This window comes from Elephantulus edwardii, unplaced genomic scaffold (genome assembly GCF_000299155.1).
Source record: "Elephantulus edwardii isolate Elephantulus edwardi_28Jun2011 unplaced genomic scaffold, EleEdw1.0 scaffold00290, whole genome shotgun sequence".
Classification (NCBI taxonomy): Eukaryota; Metazoa; Chordata; class Mammalia; order Macroscelidea; family Macroscelididae; genus Elephantulus; species Elephantulus edwardii.
This window is the reverse complement of record NW_006400040.1, coordinates 2,935,876-2,955,084: the sequence shown is the minus strand read 5'-3', so window position 1 is coordinate 2,955,084 and position 19,209 is coordinate 2,935,876. Positions and strand designations below refer to the sequence as shown.

General features: G+C 37.8%; 1 protein-coding gene across 1 annotated transcript in view; it reads left to right on the top strand.

The window, feature by feature from the left end:
* The first annotated feature begins 10,071 nt into the window (after nucleotides 1-10,071).
* Nucleotides 10,072-19,209, top strand: part of NUDT12 (nudix (nucleoside diphosphate linked moiety X)-type motif 12) — a 13,503-nt gene continuing 4,365 nt past the window's right edge. The window contains exons 1-4 of the mRNA XM_006900685.1: nucleotides 10,072-10,277; nucleotides 11,614-12,203; nucleotides 15,569-15,736; nucleotides 18,212-18,325. Of these exons, the coding sequence (XP_006900747.1) occupies nucleotides 10,072-10,277; nucleotides 11,614-12,203; nucleotides 15,569-15,736; nucleotides 18,212-18,325 (1,078 nt within the window). The remainder of the gene's footprint in view (nucleotides 10,278-11,613; nucleotides 12,204-15,568; nucleotides 15,737-18,211; nucleotides 18,326-19,209) is intronic.

Sequence of the window (19,209 nt, the reverse complement as noted above, 5' to 3'; positions counted from 1 at the left end):
ATTTAAGGTAGAAAAAGTACCATGATGAAAAACAGTGAGATACAAAAGTGCCAGACATACACCATTTCAGTGAATATGACAATGTTTATGAATCAGAGAAACTGTGTGGAAAAATCTTAAAGTACGGCTAGAAAATAAATGGGTCTGGAAACTCTATGAACTTTGAGAAACAATGATAATTATAGAAAGGCCTCAGGTCTTTTGTTCATAGGGTCACCATCAACAACAACAACAACATATTAAAGAAAGTATTGTAATGAAATATTCAAAGAAAGTTGTACAAGTGTTCAGGTCTTTCATTCCTAGGGTCACTATGAGTCATCTATGACTTCTACGGCACTTAACAACAACAACATAGAGAGAGCTCTGTGGTCCTGGTGGATAGAAAGTTATACTACCAAGTCAAAGGTGGGTGATTTTAACCTGTGGCTCTCAAACCTGGTTTTAATTGCTTTTGCTTAAACATTCTTCTAAGTGGTATAGCTCTGGTCTGTCCATTTGCTGTACAGAGGTAAATCATGGTTGCTGTGACGCTAAACACTGTGACACCGATGTGTCAAATGTTATAATGATTAACCATGGTGGACAGTGTTTGGGGAAGCTCCCCAGTTAAAACAAGCTTGGAAGCAGGAGTGGCATCCACTTCCAAAAGAGCTTGCCTCCAGAAACTCTATGAACTTGGAGAAATGATGAAAGTTATACAAGTGTTCAGGTCTTTCGTTCATAGAATCTCTATGAGTCAGATACAACTCGATGGCACTTAACGATAACAACATGGCTAGAAAACCAAAACAGAAAAATTCTTTGCATTTCTCAAGTTAGAAGAACTAAATAAAAAATTTCAGTCTTGACTTGTAATATAGAAGGATTCTACAGGACAAATTTTGAATGATATAGAAAACATCAAGAGAAAAAGAATACACAAAGTTGTTGTTGTTGTTGCTCTTATGTGCCGTCGAGTCACGTGTGACTCATAGCGACCCCTATGTACAACAGCCCTAAACCCTGTACCTTGTGCCAATCGCACTGCCTCTGACACATCCATCCTGATTACCCCAGTCACTGAATCAATCCAACTCATAGAGGGTCTTCCCCTCCTGCGCTGTCCCTCCACCCTCCCAAGCATGATGTCCCTCTTCAAGGACCTGTCTCTCCTTACAACCTGTCCAAAGTATGTCAGACGAAGCCCTAGAATCCTTGCCTCCAAGCAGTAGCCTGGTTTAACCCTCTCCAGGATGAAGCTATTTGTTTTCTTGGCAGTCCATAGTACATTCAATACTCTGCTCCAGCACCACAGTTCAAAGGCATCAATTCTCCTTCTATCCTCCCTAGTCATTGTCCAACTCTCTGATGCATAACAAGTGATTACAAAGACCATAGACTTTATCAGATGCACCACAGTCTTCAGAGTGACGCCATTGCTCTTCAGTACCCTGGAGAGGTCCCTAACAGCAGACTTTCCTATTCCCTAATGAGTTGTGGGAGGATGTCAAATGCATCATCCAGGAAGAGTGCAAACGGTCATTACAAAGACAGAAGAGAAAAAAAAAAAAGACCAAAATGGATGTCAGAAGAAACTCTGAAGATTGCATTGGAGTGCAGAGAAGCCAAAGCACAAGGAAGAATTCAAGATACTAAATAACTGAATAGAAGATTCCAAAAGGCAGCACGGAATGACAAAGCAAAATATTACAATGAAATGAGTCGGAAAATCAAAAGGGCCGAACTCGCTCAGCATTTCTTAAGCTCAAGGAACTGAAGAACAAATTTAAACCACGAGTTGCTATAATCAAGGATGTTTTAGACAGAATATTAAATGATCCAGGAAGTAGTAAAAGAAGATGGGAAGAATATACCGAGTCACGTATCAAAGGGAATTGGCAGACACAGAAGAATTTAATGAAACAACATATGAGCAAGAGCCTATGGTGATGAAGGAAGAAGTTCAAGCTGCTTCGAAGGAAATAGCAAAAAATAAGGCCCTAGGAATAGATGGTATTCCAATTGATGTATTACAGCTAACAGGTGCTGCCCTGGACATGCTCACCAAGTTGCGCCAAGATATCTGGAGAACAACCACTTGGCCAACTGACTGGAAGAGATCTATATTTGTTCCCATTCCAAAGAAGGGTGGCCCAACAGAGTGTGGAAACTATGGAACAATATCATTGGTTTCACATACAAGCAAGATTCTACTGAAGATTATCCAAAAACGACTGGAACAGCACATCAGCAGAGAACTGCCAGAAGTCCAGGCTGGGTTTAGAAGGGGTCGTGGTACTAGGGATATTGTAGCTAATGTTAGATGGATCTTAGCTGAAAGAAGGGAATAAAAAAGGAATGTTTATCTGTGTTTCATTGATTATGCAAAGGCGTTTGACTGTGTGGATTATAAGAAACTGTAGCTGACTCTGAGAAGAACAGGAATCCCAGAACACTTGATCATGCTAATGAGAAACCTATACTTGGACCAAGAGGCAGTCGTCAGAACAGAGCAGGGAAACACTGCATGGTTCAAAATTGGGAAAGGCATACGCCAGGGTTGTATCCTATCTCCATACCTTTTCAACCTGTATGCAGAACAGATTATCGGAGAGGCTGAGCTCTTTGAGAAGAAGTGTGGCATCAGGATTGGTGGAAGATCTATTAACAATCTGCATTATGCAGATGACACCACCCAGCTTGCTGAAACTGAGGAGGACCTGATGCACTTGCTGCAGAGGGCCAAGGACTACAGCCTTCAGTATGGATTGAAGCTCAATGTCAAGACGATAAAGATTTTCACCACTGGACCAATTGGCAATATCAGGATGGATGGTGAAGAGATTGAGATTGTTAACAACTTTAGTATGTTTGGCTCCACAGTCAACACTCTTGGCATCAGTAGCCAGGAAATCAAAACACAAAGTTACTGTACTAAAAAGAATTTGTCTATACCAAACCGTTTCAGAAAGTAGTATATGATCAGGACTGAATAGTGTTAAGGAAGAAGTCCAAGCTGTACTGAAGGCCTTAGGAAAAAAAAAAGGAACTTATGAAATAAGAATTGAAGTGTTTTGGGAAACAGAGGCAAACCTACATATGCTCACCAGTCTCTAGTAACAACTACGGGAGATAAGTTACCAGGCCAACTAATTGGGAGAGATCTGTATTTGTTCTCATTACCAAGAAAGGTGATCCAAGAGTGTGTGGAAATTATCAAATAGTATCTTTACTGCAATATGCAATTAGAATATTACTGAAGATTATTAAAAAACAACTAGTACATTGAGAAAGAACTGCTAGAGTTTCAAGCTGGGTTCAGAAGAAGCCTTGACACCAGGGATCTCCTTGAAGATCTCAGGAGAATCTTGGCTGAAATCTGAGAATACAAAAAAAAAACAAACCCAAAAACTATTTACTTGTATTTTATTGATAATGCAAAATATTTGTCACTGTGGATCATAAAAAACCATGTCTAATATTGAGAAGAATGGGAATCCAAAAACACTCAATTATGCTTATGTAACTTGTACATAGACCAAGAGGTAGTTGTCTGAACAGAATAAGGCAACATTGCATACTTTAAAATCAGGAAAGGTGTATATCAGGGCTTTGTCTTTTCTCCATTCTTATTCAATCTTTATACTAACAAGTAATTTGGGAAACTATGGGGCAATGGGGGTTGTTGTGTCAGAATTAGTGAGACTGGCTCAGGACATAGAAGTTTTCAGAGCTGCTTTACATAGAGTTGCTATACACTGCAGGAGACTCAATGGCACATAAAAGCAATAACACACTATGACAGGTTTGGAAGCAGGAGTGGCATCCACTTCCTAAATAACATGTCTCTGGAAACTCTATGAACTTTGATAAAACTCTATGAACTTCGATAGTTGTAGAGGGGCTTCAGGCCTTTTGTTAAAAGAGTCACTATGCCCAGCCTGTGGGATATCTTTAAGGGATTCTATTTTCTCTTCACCTGGTGCTTTGGGATAAAAGCATTCTTCCCTTCAGCATGTCTCCAATTAGAGTGAACTTATCCTTTTAAAAATCTGTGAAGCACAGGATTATAGTATACATAAACTCTCCAAGGGTAGAAGTCTGAGGGGGGACATTTGGGAGTTTTATATGAAAAAACTCTAGAGTCAGAGCATAGATTCAGGTTTAGGGGAGGAAAAAAAAGCTTTGTTGAATAGTGAATAGCTTGTGACAAGTATTCAGGCAGATGGTATATAACTGTTAGGGTTGCCCAGAAAGAGTTTAAACAAATAATTGAAGGATGCTGTTGGTCAGCAACCTCTGGCCCATGATCCAAATCTCACTCACCCATGTTTTTCTAAATAAAGACTTATTAGAACACACACACACACACACACACACACACACACACACACACACACACAAAGAGTCACTATGAGTTGTACTACATCCAAAGGCAATCAACAAAAACAACAAATAGGAAGAAAAGTGTGGCAATGAGAAGCTCATCAACAACTGGCATTGTCCAGATGACACAACCTGGCTTACAGAAAGTAAAAAAAAAAAAAAAAGATCTGAAACATTTGCCTCAGAAAAGCAGACTATAACCTTCAATATAGGTTTCATTTTAACATCAAAACAATTATCCTCACCTGATAGGCCCCATCATGATAGGTGGAGAAAAGATTGAAGGTGTTAATGATTTCATTTTACTTGGATCCACAATCACTACTTATGGGAGCAGCAGTATAGATATCAAGAGTTATGTTGTATTGGAAAATCTACTGTCAAGGACCTCCTTAAAATGATAAAGAGCAAGATGTCAGTTTGAAAACTGCGGTGCACCTGAACCAAGTCAAAGTCTTTTCTATTGCTTCTAATGCAATTGAGCATCTTCCTCCTTTTCACTGACCCTCTACCTTTCCCCAGATGCTACTGATCTGGTTTTAAAACCTCAGGAGTCCACTAGAACAAAACCACATCAAACATATTAATATCAACTCATAAACATACTTTAAAACTTGGAGATATTAGAGAATTAACTCTTTAGTCTAAAAACTAAAAAGAAAAATCATACATTTACCATATCTTTCAGATTGTTGTTGGTTGGCGTTGAGTTGATTACGACTCATAGAGACTCTATGAACAAACACCCTGAAGCTTTTCTATAACTATTGTCATTTATCAAAGTTCATAGAGTTTCCAGAGGTATGTTATTTAGGAAGTGGATGCCCCTCTTGCTTCCAGGTACAACTGTAAAAATAGAAAATGAGGTTGAAAAGTATATTTTTATTTAAAAACAAATATAATTAGCAGATATAGAGAGAATGAGCAAATTTAGATATTATCTTATAATCTAGTAAAATAATGATTAGTATATCATCAATAATTACTAAAACTGTTATCTGAGTTGATGGGAGATTTTGTTATGTTTATCAATTGGGATGGGAGTGTCAGAGACAGTGCGATTGGCACAGGACAGAGCGGAGTTTAGGGCTATTGTACATAGGGTCGCTATGACGGCACATAACAACAACAACAACATCATGAGAGATGAAGAGATTGAGATTTTTAACAGTTTCTGTTTACTTGGCTCCTCTGTCAACACTCTCATGCCAGAAAATAATAAATAAAAAGACCATCTGCATTGAGAAAATCTACTGTCAGGGACCTCTCCAAAGTACTGAAGAGCAATAATGTCAGTCTGTAGATTAAGGTGCACTTAATTCACTCCATGGTCTTCCCAATAACCTGCTATGCATCAGGAAGCTGGACAATGACCAGGGATGATAGAGATAGATGATAGATGCCTTTGAGTTGTGGTGCTGGAGAAGAATATTGAATATACCATGAACTTCTAGGAGAACAAAGAGGTTCATCATGGAAAGGATGAAACCAGGCTGTTCATTGGAGGCAAAGATCCTGAAACTCTGTCTGACTTTCTTTGGACATGTTGCAAGGAGGTACCAATCCTTGGAGAAAGACATCATGTTTGGAAAGGTGGCTGGACAGTGCAGAAGAGGAAGACCCTCAATGAGATGGATTGGTTCAGTGACTTGGATAATGGGGGTACGTGTGTCGGAGACGACGATATTGGCTCCATATAGTTCAAGGTTCAGAGCCGTTGTGCATAGGGTTGCTATGAGTCTCAACGCGACTCAATGACACTTAACAACAACAACATCACAAACTTCCTCAGACTGACATCTGACACAAATGATCAATCATAATATGGCAAAAAGATAGATAAAATGAGTTATATGTTGGCAGTACAATTCTCTAAACCGATGCCATAAGAACGCCCTTATAATGTGTGTAAAACCATGTCACCAGCAACTTGGTTCAACTAATATCCCATGTTCATTTAATACCAAAGAATTGCATTGGAATATATGGAAGATTAAAACTTTGAAAAGTTTACAATGTCTTCCACGTGCCAGCTGTTTCCTACAGTACGCATCACCTCAGTCACAAGGCAAAGACAGCTAGAAGCTCTTTTCCCAGTTCTGTGACCTTTGATTCAAGGTACCTTGGTATCTCTATGCCCTGCCCCTCAGCTAAGCTCTTTAGTCTCTCAAACTACAAGTCCCATGAAGCCATGCTAGACGCCCCGGAAGTCGGGAAGGTTCCATCCGGCGCCGAGAAAAGTGACAGGTTTTGACCAGTCCTTGGATTATATCCTGGTATCGTTGGCTGTGGTTACCACTGGGTTAGTAGTAGTAGCAGCGGCGAGTTAGTGTGGTCCTGTGCCCCCTTGGGGAGCGATGACCAGTTCCTTGGGTTCCTGCAGTACTGGTGCTCGCAGTGCGGACGGAACCTCGCTGGGGCTTGTGGCGCAGCTTGTGGCGCTGCTGCAGCGCGCGAACCTGGCTGGGGCGTCCTGGAGGGTCCGGGGCGGGGCGCGCTCCCCTGCCTGGCTGTTGGTGGACACTTAATAAGGGAGGGAAAAGAAGGACTGTCACAGCCCTAGTAGCATTTATCCGGGAGTTGAACTGTTGAGAGAGATCTTACATAGGAAGCAGGTGACAGCTGATTGATTAAAAGTACTTGGGTGCCCCTGGGGTGAGATTCATAAATGATGTTTGGATATTTAAGTGGCTTAGCCACGTTTGAGATCTTGTCCAGCCCTTCTAGCACCCTGTGACCTTGGACAAGTCATTGCCCTCATTATTCGCCTCAGTAAAAGTGGGTGCTGATTTGGCTCAAATCTAAGTCCCTTTTAACCCAAGATTATTTAAAATGACTTCTCAGAATATTCCGTGCTTTGCTTGGAAAGCAAGGGCAGCATTAAACTAACTGAATCACCTCAACCTGCTCTCAAGCCCTTAACTTCTCGAGGACCTGTGAGCAGTAAAAAAGTCAAGTCAGCTGAAATTTGGACTTTCTGCCCTCTTTGGAATGAGCAATAGTTAATATTTATAGATGGATTTTCTGCTGAGAAAGCTAAGTGTGAAAGTGTTCATTTTCCACTCCCTTTATCGTAAGACCACTATGAGTAGGCAGCATTCCACCGAGGTAGTGAAAGACACGATATTTTTAGTAAATATATCAAATAATTTGTAGTGTGGAAATGATGGGTATGTAACTGTGACCTCAGAATATAAGACAGTGAAATATGGCTCAAAGTAAACTGAAGAAACTATAATAATATCATTTTGTGGCATATATATTTATATTTAAGGGGAAAAGAACTTTAACTAGAGTAAAGCCCTATAAACATTCGAGTTCTATTCGTATTCTTTTTAATGTGAATTAAATCTGGAAGAAGTGAAAATAAATTTAAGAAACAGCTGTCTTCTATAGAAATCACTCTGTATTAAGCTTAAGTTGTAAATAAATTTTTGGTATTAATTTTTAGCTAAGTATTTCCTTTCCTGTGAGCCGTTTTGAACTACTTTTTATTAGTAGAAAGATACAAAGGAGAAAAGTGACCAAACTCAGAATGAAGCTGTTATTGCTCCTCCCCCTCAGCAAAGTTCAGAAGCCATTTTGTTTTAGAACCCCAAAAACCACCTTCAAAAATCATGGATTAGAACCTTTTCTTTTCTTAGCCTAAGTTGCTTAATTGCTTATTACTTAGAGTGATCAACTCCTACATAAAACAGCAGATATTTTCTTGTTAATTGATGATTTTCATCATCAATAATTTTATTTTACCAAACTACACTTTAAGAAGTTCAAGGAGAACTAACGAGAACAGTTTTAATAATAATAATAATACAGGTTAGATTATGTCCTACCCATTTAGTTCATGATCTAGCAAGATTTATTAAAAAGTACGAAGTGATTCTTTTTTTTTCTTTTTCAATAAACAATGACAAAAGAAATGAAAAGTTAATAATTAAAGAAACTGTGATTCAAGGACTGACTAAGTGACCAGTGTCCAGTACTAAATCTCAAATGTATCGTCACCTGTTTATGACAAGGCTAATAATACAGCATACTGGGGCTAAGATCTTGATATTAAGTCTTTTGAATTATCTATTCGGATAAAACTACCCTTCAAGAAACCTTGGTAACACAGAATTTAAGAACTTGGCTGCTAACTGAAATGTGGGCCGTTTGAATCCACTAAACCTTCCTTGGAAAAAGATGGGAAAGCCTGTGTACATAATCATAGGTTTTGGAAACCCTATGGGGCCACTCCCCCACCCCCCGTCCTGCTTTTTTCCTAGAGGGACTTTATGAGTCAGAATCGACTCAAAAGTACACAACAACTTCTATCTCACATCATACACAAAAATCAATTTCAGACAGATTGCTGAATTAATTGTGCAAGGAAAAGCAATAAATTATTTTCATGTGCATTTTAGAATGCCTTTGAATAATTGCATATAGGTACGTAATTTCCCTGAGGGCAAAGATCTGTGCTTACCAGGGGAATATGGTCCATCCTCAGGTAGAAATTGCTGCTTGTTTTTTTGTGGGTTTTTTTTTCTGCGGCCAGTCCACAATGAAATCTTTCTGATCTATCCTAAATACCCATCCATCCTTGTACTATCTTACTTGTAATTCTGTATCCAAGGATATGGCCTCTTATTTGTATTACTGAAGCCTCTTGTATTATTTTGTGTAGCCATATGTTGAGTGATGCATTTTAGAAGGAAGTGGTACAAAATTGCTGCTTAGAGACAAGGATAGTGAAACCTTATCTCATTTACTTTGACCATGTTTTCTGAAGGGACCAATCCTTGGACAAAGACATAAGGCTTTCCCAGTCTTACGTAGAGGGTCAGTGAAAAAGAGGAAGGACCCTCAATGAAATGGATTGATACTTTGACTACCACAACGGGTTTAACCTTGACAATTCATGAAGATGATAACAATATAGGACAGGGTTCCAATTTGTTATTCAGAGTTGTAGTTGACTTGATGGCGTCTAACAATAACAATATATCAAGTTACATATCTAATTCTCAACAGATAATTATTTTAAAGTCAGCTATAATGACAGTTAATTGCTAGTTACCATTTTGGGTATATTGTTTTGAAAAACCACTGTTGTTGTTGTTATGTGCCATCGAGTCGCTTGCGACTCATAGTGACCCTATGTACAAGAGCTCTCAACGCTGTTCTATCCTGTGCCAACGTAGCCATCTCAAACGCATTTATTCCTACCGCTCCAGTCACAGACTCGATCCATCTCATCAAAGGTCTTCCTCTCCTTCACCACTCCTACACTCTGCCAAACATGATGTCCCTCTCCAAGGACCAGTCCCTCCTTCCAACATGCCCAAAGTTTGTCAGACAAAGCTTCAGAATCTTTGACTCCAAGGAGCATTCCGGCTTCACCTTCTCTAGGACAAACCTGTTTGTTCTCCTAGAAGTCCATGGCATATTCAACACTATTCCCCCAGCACAACAGCCCAAAGGCATCAATTCTCTATCAACCCTATTCACTGTCCATCTCTCTGATGCATAGCACGTAATTGCAAAAGCTATAGCCCGGATCAGGCACACCTTAGTCTCCAGCCTGATGTCATTGCTCTTCAGTATTCTTGGAATTTATAGCCATACTTAGGTAATATTTACCTGTTGCTACAAAAAAAATGAATTGCAGATGAGTCATTTGTTTCCCTATTTTTCTCTTTTTTTTTCTTTTAAGGAAAAATGTATTCTATAAAAGGAAACACAAATAAGGAAATAATTTCTCAATTTCATTGTTCTGCTGCTGAAGGGGACATTGCCAAGCTAAAATCACTGTTCAGTCTTACTCCATCTCTTCTTAATGCAACTTCTGAAAATGGCTGGACTGCCTTAATGTATGCTGCAAGGAATGGGCACCCACATGTTATACAGTTTCTGCTGGAGAAAGGGTAAACATTTGAGACTTCACTACTTGGAAAACTGTGTAGTTTTAATTGCTGTATTATATATTTATTTTTAAACATTTCTATTGTTATTGTTCTTATGTGCTCTCAAGTTGATTGAGACTCATAGTGACCCTATGTACAATAGCCCTGAAACCTGCTCCATGCTGTACTAACTTTACTGTATCTGACACACCTACCCTAATTACCCTAGTCACTGTGTCAATCTATTTCACCAGTGGTCTCCCTCTCTTTCTCCATCCCTCTACCCTTCCAGTAATGAAGCCCCTCTCCAAAAACCAGTCCCTCCTTGCAATATGCCCAAAATAGGTCAGACAAAGCCTCAGAATCCTTGCCTCTAAGGAGCAGCCTGGCTTCACCCTCTTTAGGATAAACCTTTTATTATCTTAGCAGTCCATGTATGTTCAGCACTCTTCTCGAGAACCACAGCTCAGTGGCATCCTTTCTATCATCCTTAGCCATTGTCCAGCTCTCTGACATAAAGCAAGTTATTAGCCATACTTATACTTGAGCTAGTAAGTAACACATAGACCAATTTGTTGAGTAGAAATGTAGCATAATTTCAAAATGTATAACTTCTTTTCTTGAGCTGTTAACACTTAATGACAAAGCAAATTTATGAACTAGTCTAATCTTCTCTACACAAATAGAAAATGCAAATCCTTTTTCCATGGCTATCACAGAACCCTTGTATAATTTTGATAACTCTTAATAGCACATAAAACTTGTTAAATGCCATGGATTTGGCTTTATGGTATGCTTAAACCTTTTGTTTCATATTTGTCATGCCTTTCAAACAAAGGACCTTATCTATTGACCTTATATCACACTGTGCCCTTACTGTTTTCTTACCCTATGAAGAATTCTTCATAAAGTTATTTCTTTGACCCTTCCCACTACTAAATTTAGAACCTCTTAAAAAATATTTTGGAAAGCATGGTAGCCTAGTAGGAAGAAGCTGGGCTACAGTACTGAAGTCACATAATTCAAATCCACCACCTGCTCTTTAAGAGAAGGATGGGCAGTCTCCTCCTATGTGATTAACTGCCTCAGAAAACCCACAAGAGGATGATCTATGGGTCGGTTATGACTTGATGGCGCACAACAACAACAGCATAATCAATTAATTACAACTCATGGCAATGCCATATTTTCAGAATAAAACCATAGTCCGTAGGTTTTTCAATGGTTGTTATTGTTCAGAAGTCGACGCCATAATCATTTTTTAAGATTCATTAAAAAGAGGGATTATAATGCACATTTATTGAAATATTTACTAGAAAAACTGATTTTCCTGTCCTATTTTTCCATTTATCTCTAGGTGTGACAGATCCATTGTCAATAAGTCAAGACAGACTGCACTGGATATTGCTAAATTTTGGGGTTATAAGCATGTAACTAACTTACTAGCTAATGCTAAAGGTGGAAAGAAACCTTGGTTCCTAACCCATGAAGTGGAAGAATGTGAAAATTATTTTAGCAAAACACTGCTGGACCGGAAAAGTGAAAAAAGAAATAATTCTGACTGGCTCCTAGCTAAACAAAGTCATCCAGCCACAGTTTATATCCTTTTCTCAGATCTAAATCCCTTGGTTACTCTGGGTGGCAATAAGGAAAGTTTCCAACAGCCAGAGGTCAGGCTTTGTCAGCTAAATCACACAGATGTCAAGGATTTTTTTACTCAACCTGAGAAGATCACCTTGATTTTTCTTGGAGTAGAACTTGAAATGAAGAAAGAATCACGGAGTTTTGCAAAAGAAGTTCCAGAAGAAGAGGATGATGGCTTGGTTGCCTGGTTTGCTCTAGGTATAGATTCGATTGCTGCTGAAGAATTTAAGCAAAGGCATGAAGATTGTTATTTTCTTCACCCACCAATGCCAGCACTTTTACAATTAAAAGAAAAGGAAGCTGGTAAGGAATGACCACATATAATATATATCATCTAGTATGAGGAACTTGGTTGTATGTATACAGTTTCTAGGAGTCATGCTTGAGACCCGTGTTCATCTTAGAGGTCAGAAATGATGAGGATGACACAAGATAGGACAGGATTCAGATCTGTTGTTCATACGGTCACTGTGGGTCATATTCTACTCAATGGCACTGAACAACAAATACAATAGAGTTCTGATCCTAGAATATTAAAAAGTTACAGTGGTTTTAATAGCTATGATTGGTTTCTCTAGAATTAACCCAATAAATGCTGGTTTGATTTCATTCAGCTACTGAATAATTATTGTTTGCCTGCTCTGCTCTGCACTGAGCATGATAGCAGAGGTCATGACTTTCATTTTCTGTAGCTGACTACACCAGTTCATGCAAGGCCTTTTGGGAAGAAGTTAAGAGTTTTATTCTAAAAGACATGAAAAGCTAGAATTTTATGTTTTCAAAGAACATGTCATAAAATGTGTAGATCAGGAGTTCTGTTTAGAGGCATCAGGACTACAGTGTTGATAGGTGCTGTTGCATTAGAACCAATTAATTCATAACTGATCCTCCAATAGGTTTTCAGAAACAGTACATTACATGAGAGGAAATTCCTCGTCTTTCTCCTGTTGAACAGCCACTGGATTCAAACTCTGCTTTTGGGTTATAATAGCCCAAGTGAAAGATTGCAGTATCTCAGATTGGAGTAGTGGCAGTGAGGTATAGAAAAAGGGAGAATTTAAGAATAAGTCCTGTGTATTACTTCCCTGTCTTTTTTTTTTTTAATCCTATATAGTTGGGTGTTCTAAGTGCTGAATATGTCTTTGATATGATTTTTCACTTTATAAATCTATTATTTGACTAAAAGTAAGATGCTAAAGAGGTGACTTCATTTCTAAACTCAAAAGATGACTAAGGGTATATATAGTTTTGGGGATTCCACCAGTCTCTGTAAGACCAGTAAACCTGGCCATTATTGTGAAGGTAAAAGCTTTTTTGAGGTAGAGTTGAGGATTAATCTATAAATTGATAGTTTTAATAAAGAAAAGATTGTAACTTTGTTAAGTGACATTAAGACAATCCAACTCTATATCTTATCAACAGCAGAACATTCTTTGGTCCAGAACCGTCTTTATAATCCCTGTTATGTTTGAGCCTGTAGTTGAAGCTGCTGTTACCAATCCATCTCCTTAAAGATATTTTCTTTTTTCACTGGCTTTATTCTTTATCATGTATTATGTCCTACTCCAGAGATAATTTCCTTTCTCTTAACAGTGTTGCCCAAAGTATGTGAGATGAAGTCTTGATGTCTTTGCTTCTAAGGAACATTTTAGCTGTAATTCTTCCAAGACAGATTTTGTTCTTTTAGCAGTCCAGAATATATTTAGTATTGTTTGCCAGCACCATAATTTAAATTCATCAGTTCTTCTTTGGTCTTTCTTCGTCATTGTCCAACTTTTACATGTGGTATGTATTATAAACTGCAAAATAGTACCACCACAGTAACAAAAGCTAACTGTTTCTGAGTACTTACTATTTGCCAAGAACAATGCAAAGGTGTATGTAATTATTTAATATATGTGGACCCCTGAAGGTTCAGTGCTCAACCACCAACTGAAAAATTAGTAGTTGAAACATACTAACCACTCCAAAAGTGAGAATGTCTGAATCTATAAAGACTTACATTGGAAACCCCATGAGCAATTCTGAAAACTTGAAAGCTTGAGTATACATACCAACAAGTACCTCAGTAGAAAGTCCTGGCAATCTACTGAAAACTAACCACTGAAATCCTATGGAACATATTTTTATACAGAATAACAAGGGATCACTATAAATTGGAATTGATGTGATGCCAACTAGTTTATGCCCATGATCTATTTTAGGAAGAAGACGTTTGTTTGGCATTTTGAAATGCAGTGTTTCTAGTTTTAATACCACAAATGTACTATTAAATTATGATCTGTTTTGAAGCAGTAAGTTAAAGGTTATAGTCAAAGGATTTTATTATTTACTTTATAAAGCATTTTTCTTTAACCTAGTTAACTATAAATCTTTTCAATGCAGTGCATTTTATACTGTGTACAGTCTCCAGAACAGCTGGTGAATTTGAATCATCTACTTCTGAGCTCACAGGGCAACTCCGTATCACTAAGCCACCAGAGCTCCCAATTTAAGGGTCTTCCACAATATTTTACTTGCATGTGATATTAGTAATAGTCTTTGATAATTTCCACTCTTATTGGATCACTCTTTTTTGGAATGGGAACAGCTCTTGGCCAGTCAGTTGGCTAGATAGCTATTTTCCAAATTTATTGATAGAGACTAGTGGGTCCAGGGATGCATCTGTTTACTGAAACACCTCAGTTGAGATTTGGTCATTTGAACAGATCTTATTTTACGCTAGTGCCTTCAGTGCAGCCTGAGCTTCTTTCCTTATCACAGGTTCTTACTCATATGTTACTTCTTGAAATGGTTCAATGTTGGAACAATTTCTTCTGGTCCTGTGTCTGTGTATTCCTTCCATCTTTTTTTTTTTTTTATGCTTTTTGTAACAGTGTTTTGCTCAGTTTTTCAACTCAAGACTTGAATTTGTTCTATAATTTTTACAGCTTGAAAAATGCTGATTGTGTTCTTCCTTTTTGGTTTTATAATTCCCAGTCTTTGTATAATCTGTTATCAGATTTTTTCTTTCTCTTTTCAACTGGCCCTTTGAAACCTTCTTCTCACCTCTCTTATTTCATTATTCTTTCCCCTTTGCTTCTCTTAGTGAAAGAGCAAGTTTCAGAGTATCTTCTGCCATCCATTTTATCTTTTCTTTCTTTCTTTATCTTTTTAATGACTTGTTTTCCCCTTCATGAATGCTGTTCTTGATGTAATATCAAAACTTGTCTGGTCTTTGGGTTTTAGTGTTCAGTGTACAAAATCTGTTGTTGAGAAGATTTTTAAATTCAGATGGGGAACTTTGTGTCACATTTTGGCTCCATTGAACTTGTTTTAATTGTCTCATCTTCATTTTGAACATGCATCTGAGAAATTAATTGCTTGGCCTTGTTTTGACTACTGATAATTGATATTTTTCTACAGTCTCTTTCACAATATGTAGTCAGTTTGGTTCCTGTGTTTTCTGTCTGATGAGTTCTATGTGTATGAATGCCATTTTTTTCAAAGAGATATTTGCAATGAATAATTGATTAGAGTCATCTGAGTCAATAGTTCATCTCTGTCAATAGACACCCAGAAAATAAGGTATCATTATTATTCCCTAAGAATATTTTGCCTGAGCTTTTGTTCTTTTTTATTTACAATTGTTACAGAATTAACATTTTTTTTTATGCCGTCTCTTAAAGGGGTTGTTGCCCAAGCAAGATCTGTTCTCGCCTGGCACAGTCGATATAAGTTCTGCCCAACCTGTGGAAGTGCAACTAAGATTGACGAAGGCGGCTATAAAAGAGTATGTTTAAAAGAAGACTGCCCTAGCCTCCATGGTGTTCACAATACATCGTATCCGAGAGTGGGTAAGTCTTTTTGTTTACAGTGAAATCTCAACCCTTGGAATCAGTGGGAATATTCTGTAAAACAATTTTTTTGTTGTTGTGTTTGTTTTATACTAGTTTATTTAAAAATTATTTTCGAGAACAGATTTTTCCAGAATTTCCCTCACCTTCCCCCTGTCAAATTGTACAACTCCATGATTAATTCTCCCCTCCACCTGCGCATGCTCATCCCTCTGCTTCCCCGGCTCCCTCCCTTGGATCCTTATACTCATTCTACAATGATGGTTTTATACAATATTTATCCTTGTGCGACTGAGTTAATTCAGCCAGCATACTGCTCTCCAGTCCCTCCCAAGTTAGGTAATAATTTAAAAAATCGTTACTCCTGTGTGCTGCATAGTATTTCATTGTATGAATGTACCATCATTTCTCGATCCATTTGTTTGCGGTTGGACATTTAGGCTGTTTCCATGCTCTTAAGATGGTGAATAATACTGCTGTGAACATTGGTGTATGAATCTGTTTGTGCCTGGGTTGTCATTTTTTTAGGGTATGTTCCAAGGAATTTCTATGTTCAGCTTTTTAAGGAAACACCAAACTGCCTTCCAGAGGGATTGTACCATCTTACAACCCCACCAAAAATATATGAGTTCCTTTCTCACCACATCCTCTCCAACATCTATTATTTGCTGCCCTGTTAAACTTTGCCATTGTTACTAGAGTGAGATGGTACCTCATTGTGGTTTTGATGCATCTTTCTTATTTCCAGTGACATTTCTCTATGTGTCTTTTTGCCTTTCAGGTATCTTCCTATGTAAAAATTCTTTCCACGTGTTTTGCCCATTTTTTAATTGAGTTATCAGTCTTTTTCTTGTGGAAGACAAGGAATATTCTGTAAATTTTTGTTGTAAGACTCTTGTCTGAGATGGTATTACCAAATGTTTGTTCCTAGTTAGTTGGTTTTCTTTTCACCCTGTTGGAAAAAGTTGTAAAACAGGTTTTTGAGGAAGTGATGAGTTCATCTTTTAAAAAATCATGCTTAATCATTTTGGTTATGAATATTAAAATATTGTATATTTTCTGGATTTCTTAACTCTCAGTTAATCAATATAGACTTGCTATATTGTGATATCCTATTTCAAAAATTTTAGCAGTCTGGATCAACTTAATGAAGAGGGAAAAAAAGGCCCAGTAACTTAATGCCTGTTTCAGGCATCAACAAGGTGTGACAGCCTGGATTTTAGCTTTATGTTCCTGCTGCTGTCTGCTTGTACCTCCTCTCCTCTTCCTTATTGTTACTTTTGAGTCTGCTCTGGGTTTGCAAATCTGATAACACAGCTCTTTAAAGCTGTAGGGGGAAAAATAGACTCAGCAACACTTGAGAAGAATCTCCTGGGAGTAAACTATATGGCTTAGTAACATCTGTTTTTGCTACTGAAAAGTGTTTTACACTTAATTCCTAATTATCAATCATGATCAAGTGAGGAGAATTCACTGGACTTCTAGTAAGATGTCCTCTCATTTTTCAAAAAACTGTAATGGCTAAAAAAAATGTAAAAAATCAATGAGCATATATTAGCTTTTAAAACCATTTTGTTAAGGATGAACATAGAAGGGAGATAGAAATTTACTTAATTTGCTATAATAACATTTGGGTCTTTATCATGTCCCTGTGTTGTTGTTGTTGTTAATGTGCCGTTGAGTCATTTGTGACTCATAACAACCCTATGTATAATAGCCCTAAACCCTGCTCTATCCTTTGCCAATCGCATTGCCTCTGACACACCCATCCCGATTACCCCAGTCACTGAATCTATCCACCTCATAGAGGGTCTTCCCCTCCTGCTCTGTCCCTTCACTCTCCCAAGTATGATGTCCCTCTCCAAGGACTGGTCCCTCCTTGCAACATGTCCAAAGTATGTCAGACGAAGCCTCAGAATCCTTGCCTCCAAGGAATAGCCTGGTTTAACCCTCTCCAAGATGAATCTGTTTGTTTTCTTGGCAGTCCATGGTACATTCAGTACTCTTCTCCAGCACCACAGCTCAAAGGCATCTATTCTCCTTCTGTCCTCCCTAGTCATTGTCCAGCTCTCTGATGCATAACAAGCGATTGCAAAGACCATGGCCTGTATCAGGTGCACCTTAGTCTCCAGAGAGACACCGTTGCTCTTGAGTACTTTAGAGTGTTACATAAACAAATTATAGTTCAAAACTAAGAATATGTTTTTTGTTCCATGGATATAATAAATATTGTTGTTAAAATAGGGAAAGGTGTGTGAAAATGTTCATCTTTTAGCTTACTGACAGTACTCTGTGCAACTTGCCTTAAAAACTTTGTCATCAGCTGTATCATGGCAGACAGAAACAATTTTCTAAGAGTCTTATTCCCATAGGCGATATCTTTATATTATCCTACAAAATGAAGACTTCGCAAGATAAATCTATTTCCCCCTATAATTTAGATATTTTGTTTTTCTTGTTATTTTGTTTTTGAAGATCCGGTAGTAATCATGCAAGTTATTCATCCAGATGGGACCAAATGCCTTTTAGGCAGACAGAAAAGATTTCCTCCAGAGATGTTCACTTGCCTTGCTGGATTTATTGAACCTGGTAAGCTTTTATTAAGTTTAGCTAACAACTTTCCTTTAACTTTCATTTCACAAATTTTAGATAGCTTTGATTAATAATCTCGTACTAATATTTATTTTATGAAGTTGAGAAATTTAAAATATTTCATATGTATTTTAAGTGATAGATTTTGTCTTCATTTGTGGAATATTTTTTTTTAAATCCAGACTTTTATATTTTTACAGAGATATATTTTTCATATATAACTCTTGCCCCAGGGATGTTATGATTTATATCTCACACTCTTCTGTATTAAATTAAACCATTACCTTTAAAAAAGGCTTTCCCTGATTGCCCTAATTATATTAGTTAGCCCCGACACCCTGCATTTACAACCCTTTTCACTCTGCCTTACGTCTACAATGCTAATCACCAATTAACATGTATATTTGTTTATTATCTACTCTTACTAGAATATAAGTTTCACAAAAACTATATGAATACATTGCATTTTCTCAGAGTAACAATAGTGCACATGAGGCAGGACCAGAGAGTGTTTCATTCTATTATACATGAGGTTGCTATGAGTCAGGATTACCTTCCTAACACCTGACAACACTAGCTATATACCAACCTCTTAAAATGGTACTTATTACCTAGCAGGAACTCAAGAAAGGTTTATGAAGTTCAGTTAATTAGAGATATATACAAATGTGTTTTATTATTATGTGTCCTCAAGTTACCTAAGACATATAGTGACCCTGTGTAAAATAGCTCTGAACTTTGCCCTATCCTGAGCCAATCTCATGGTCTTCTGACACACCTACTCCCAATACCCTGGTCACTGAGTCAGTCTTTCTCATCCAGGGTTTTCCTCCCCTGGCCTGTACCTCTAACCATCCAAGCATGATGTCCTTCTCCAGGGA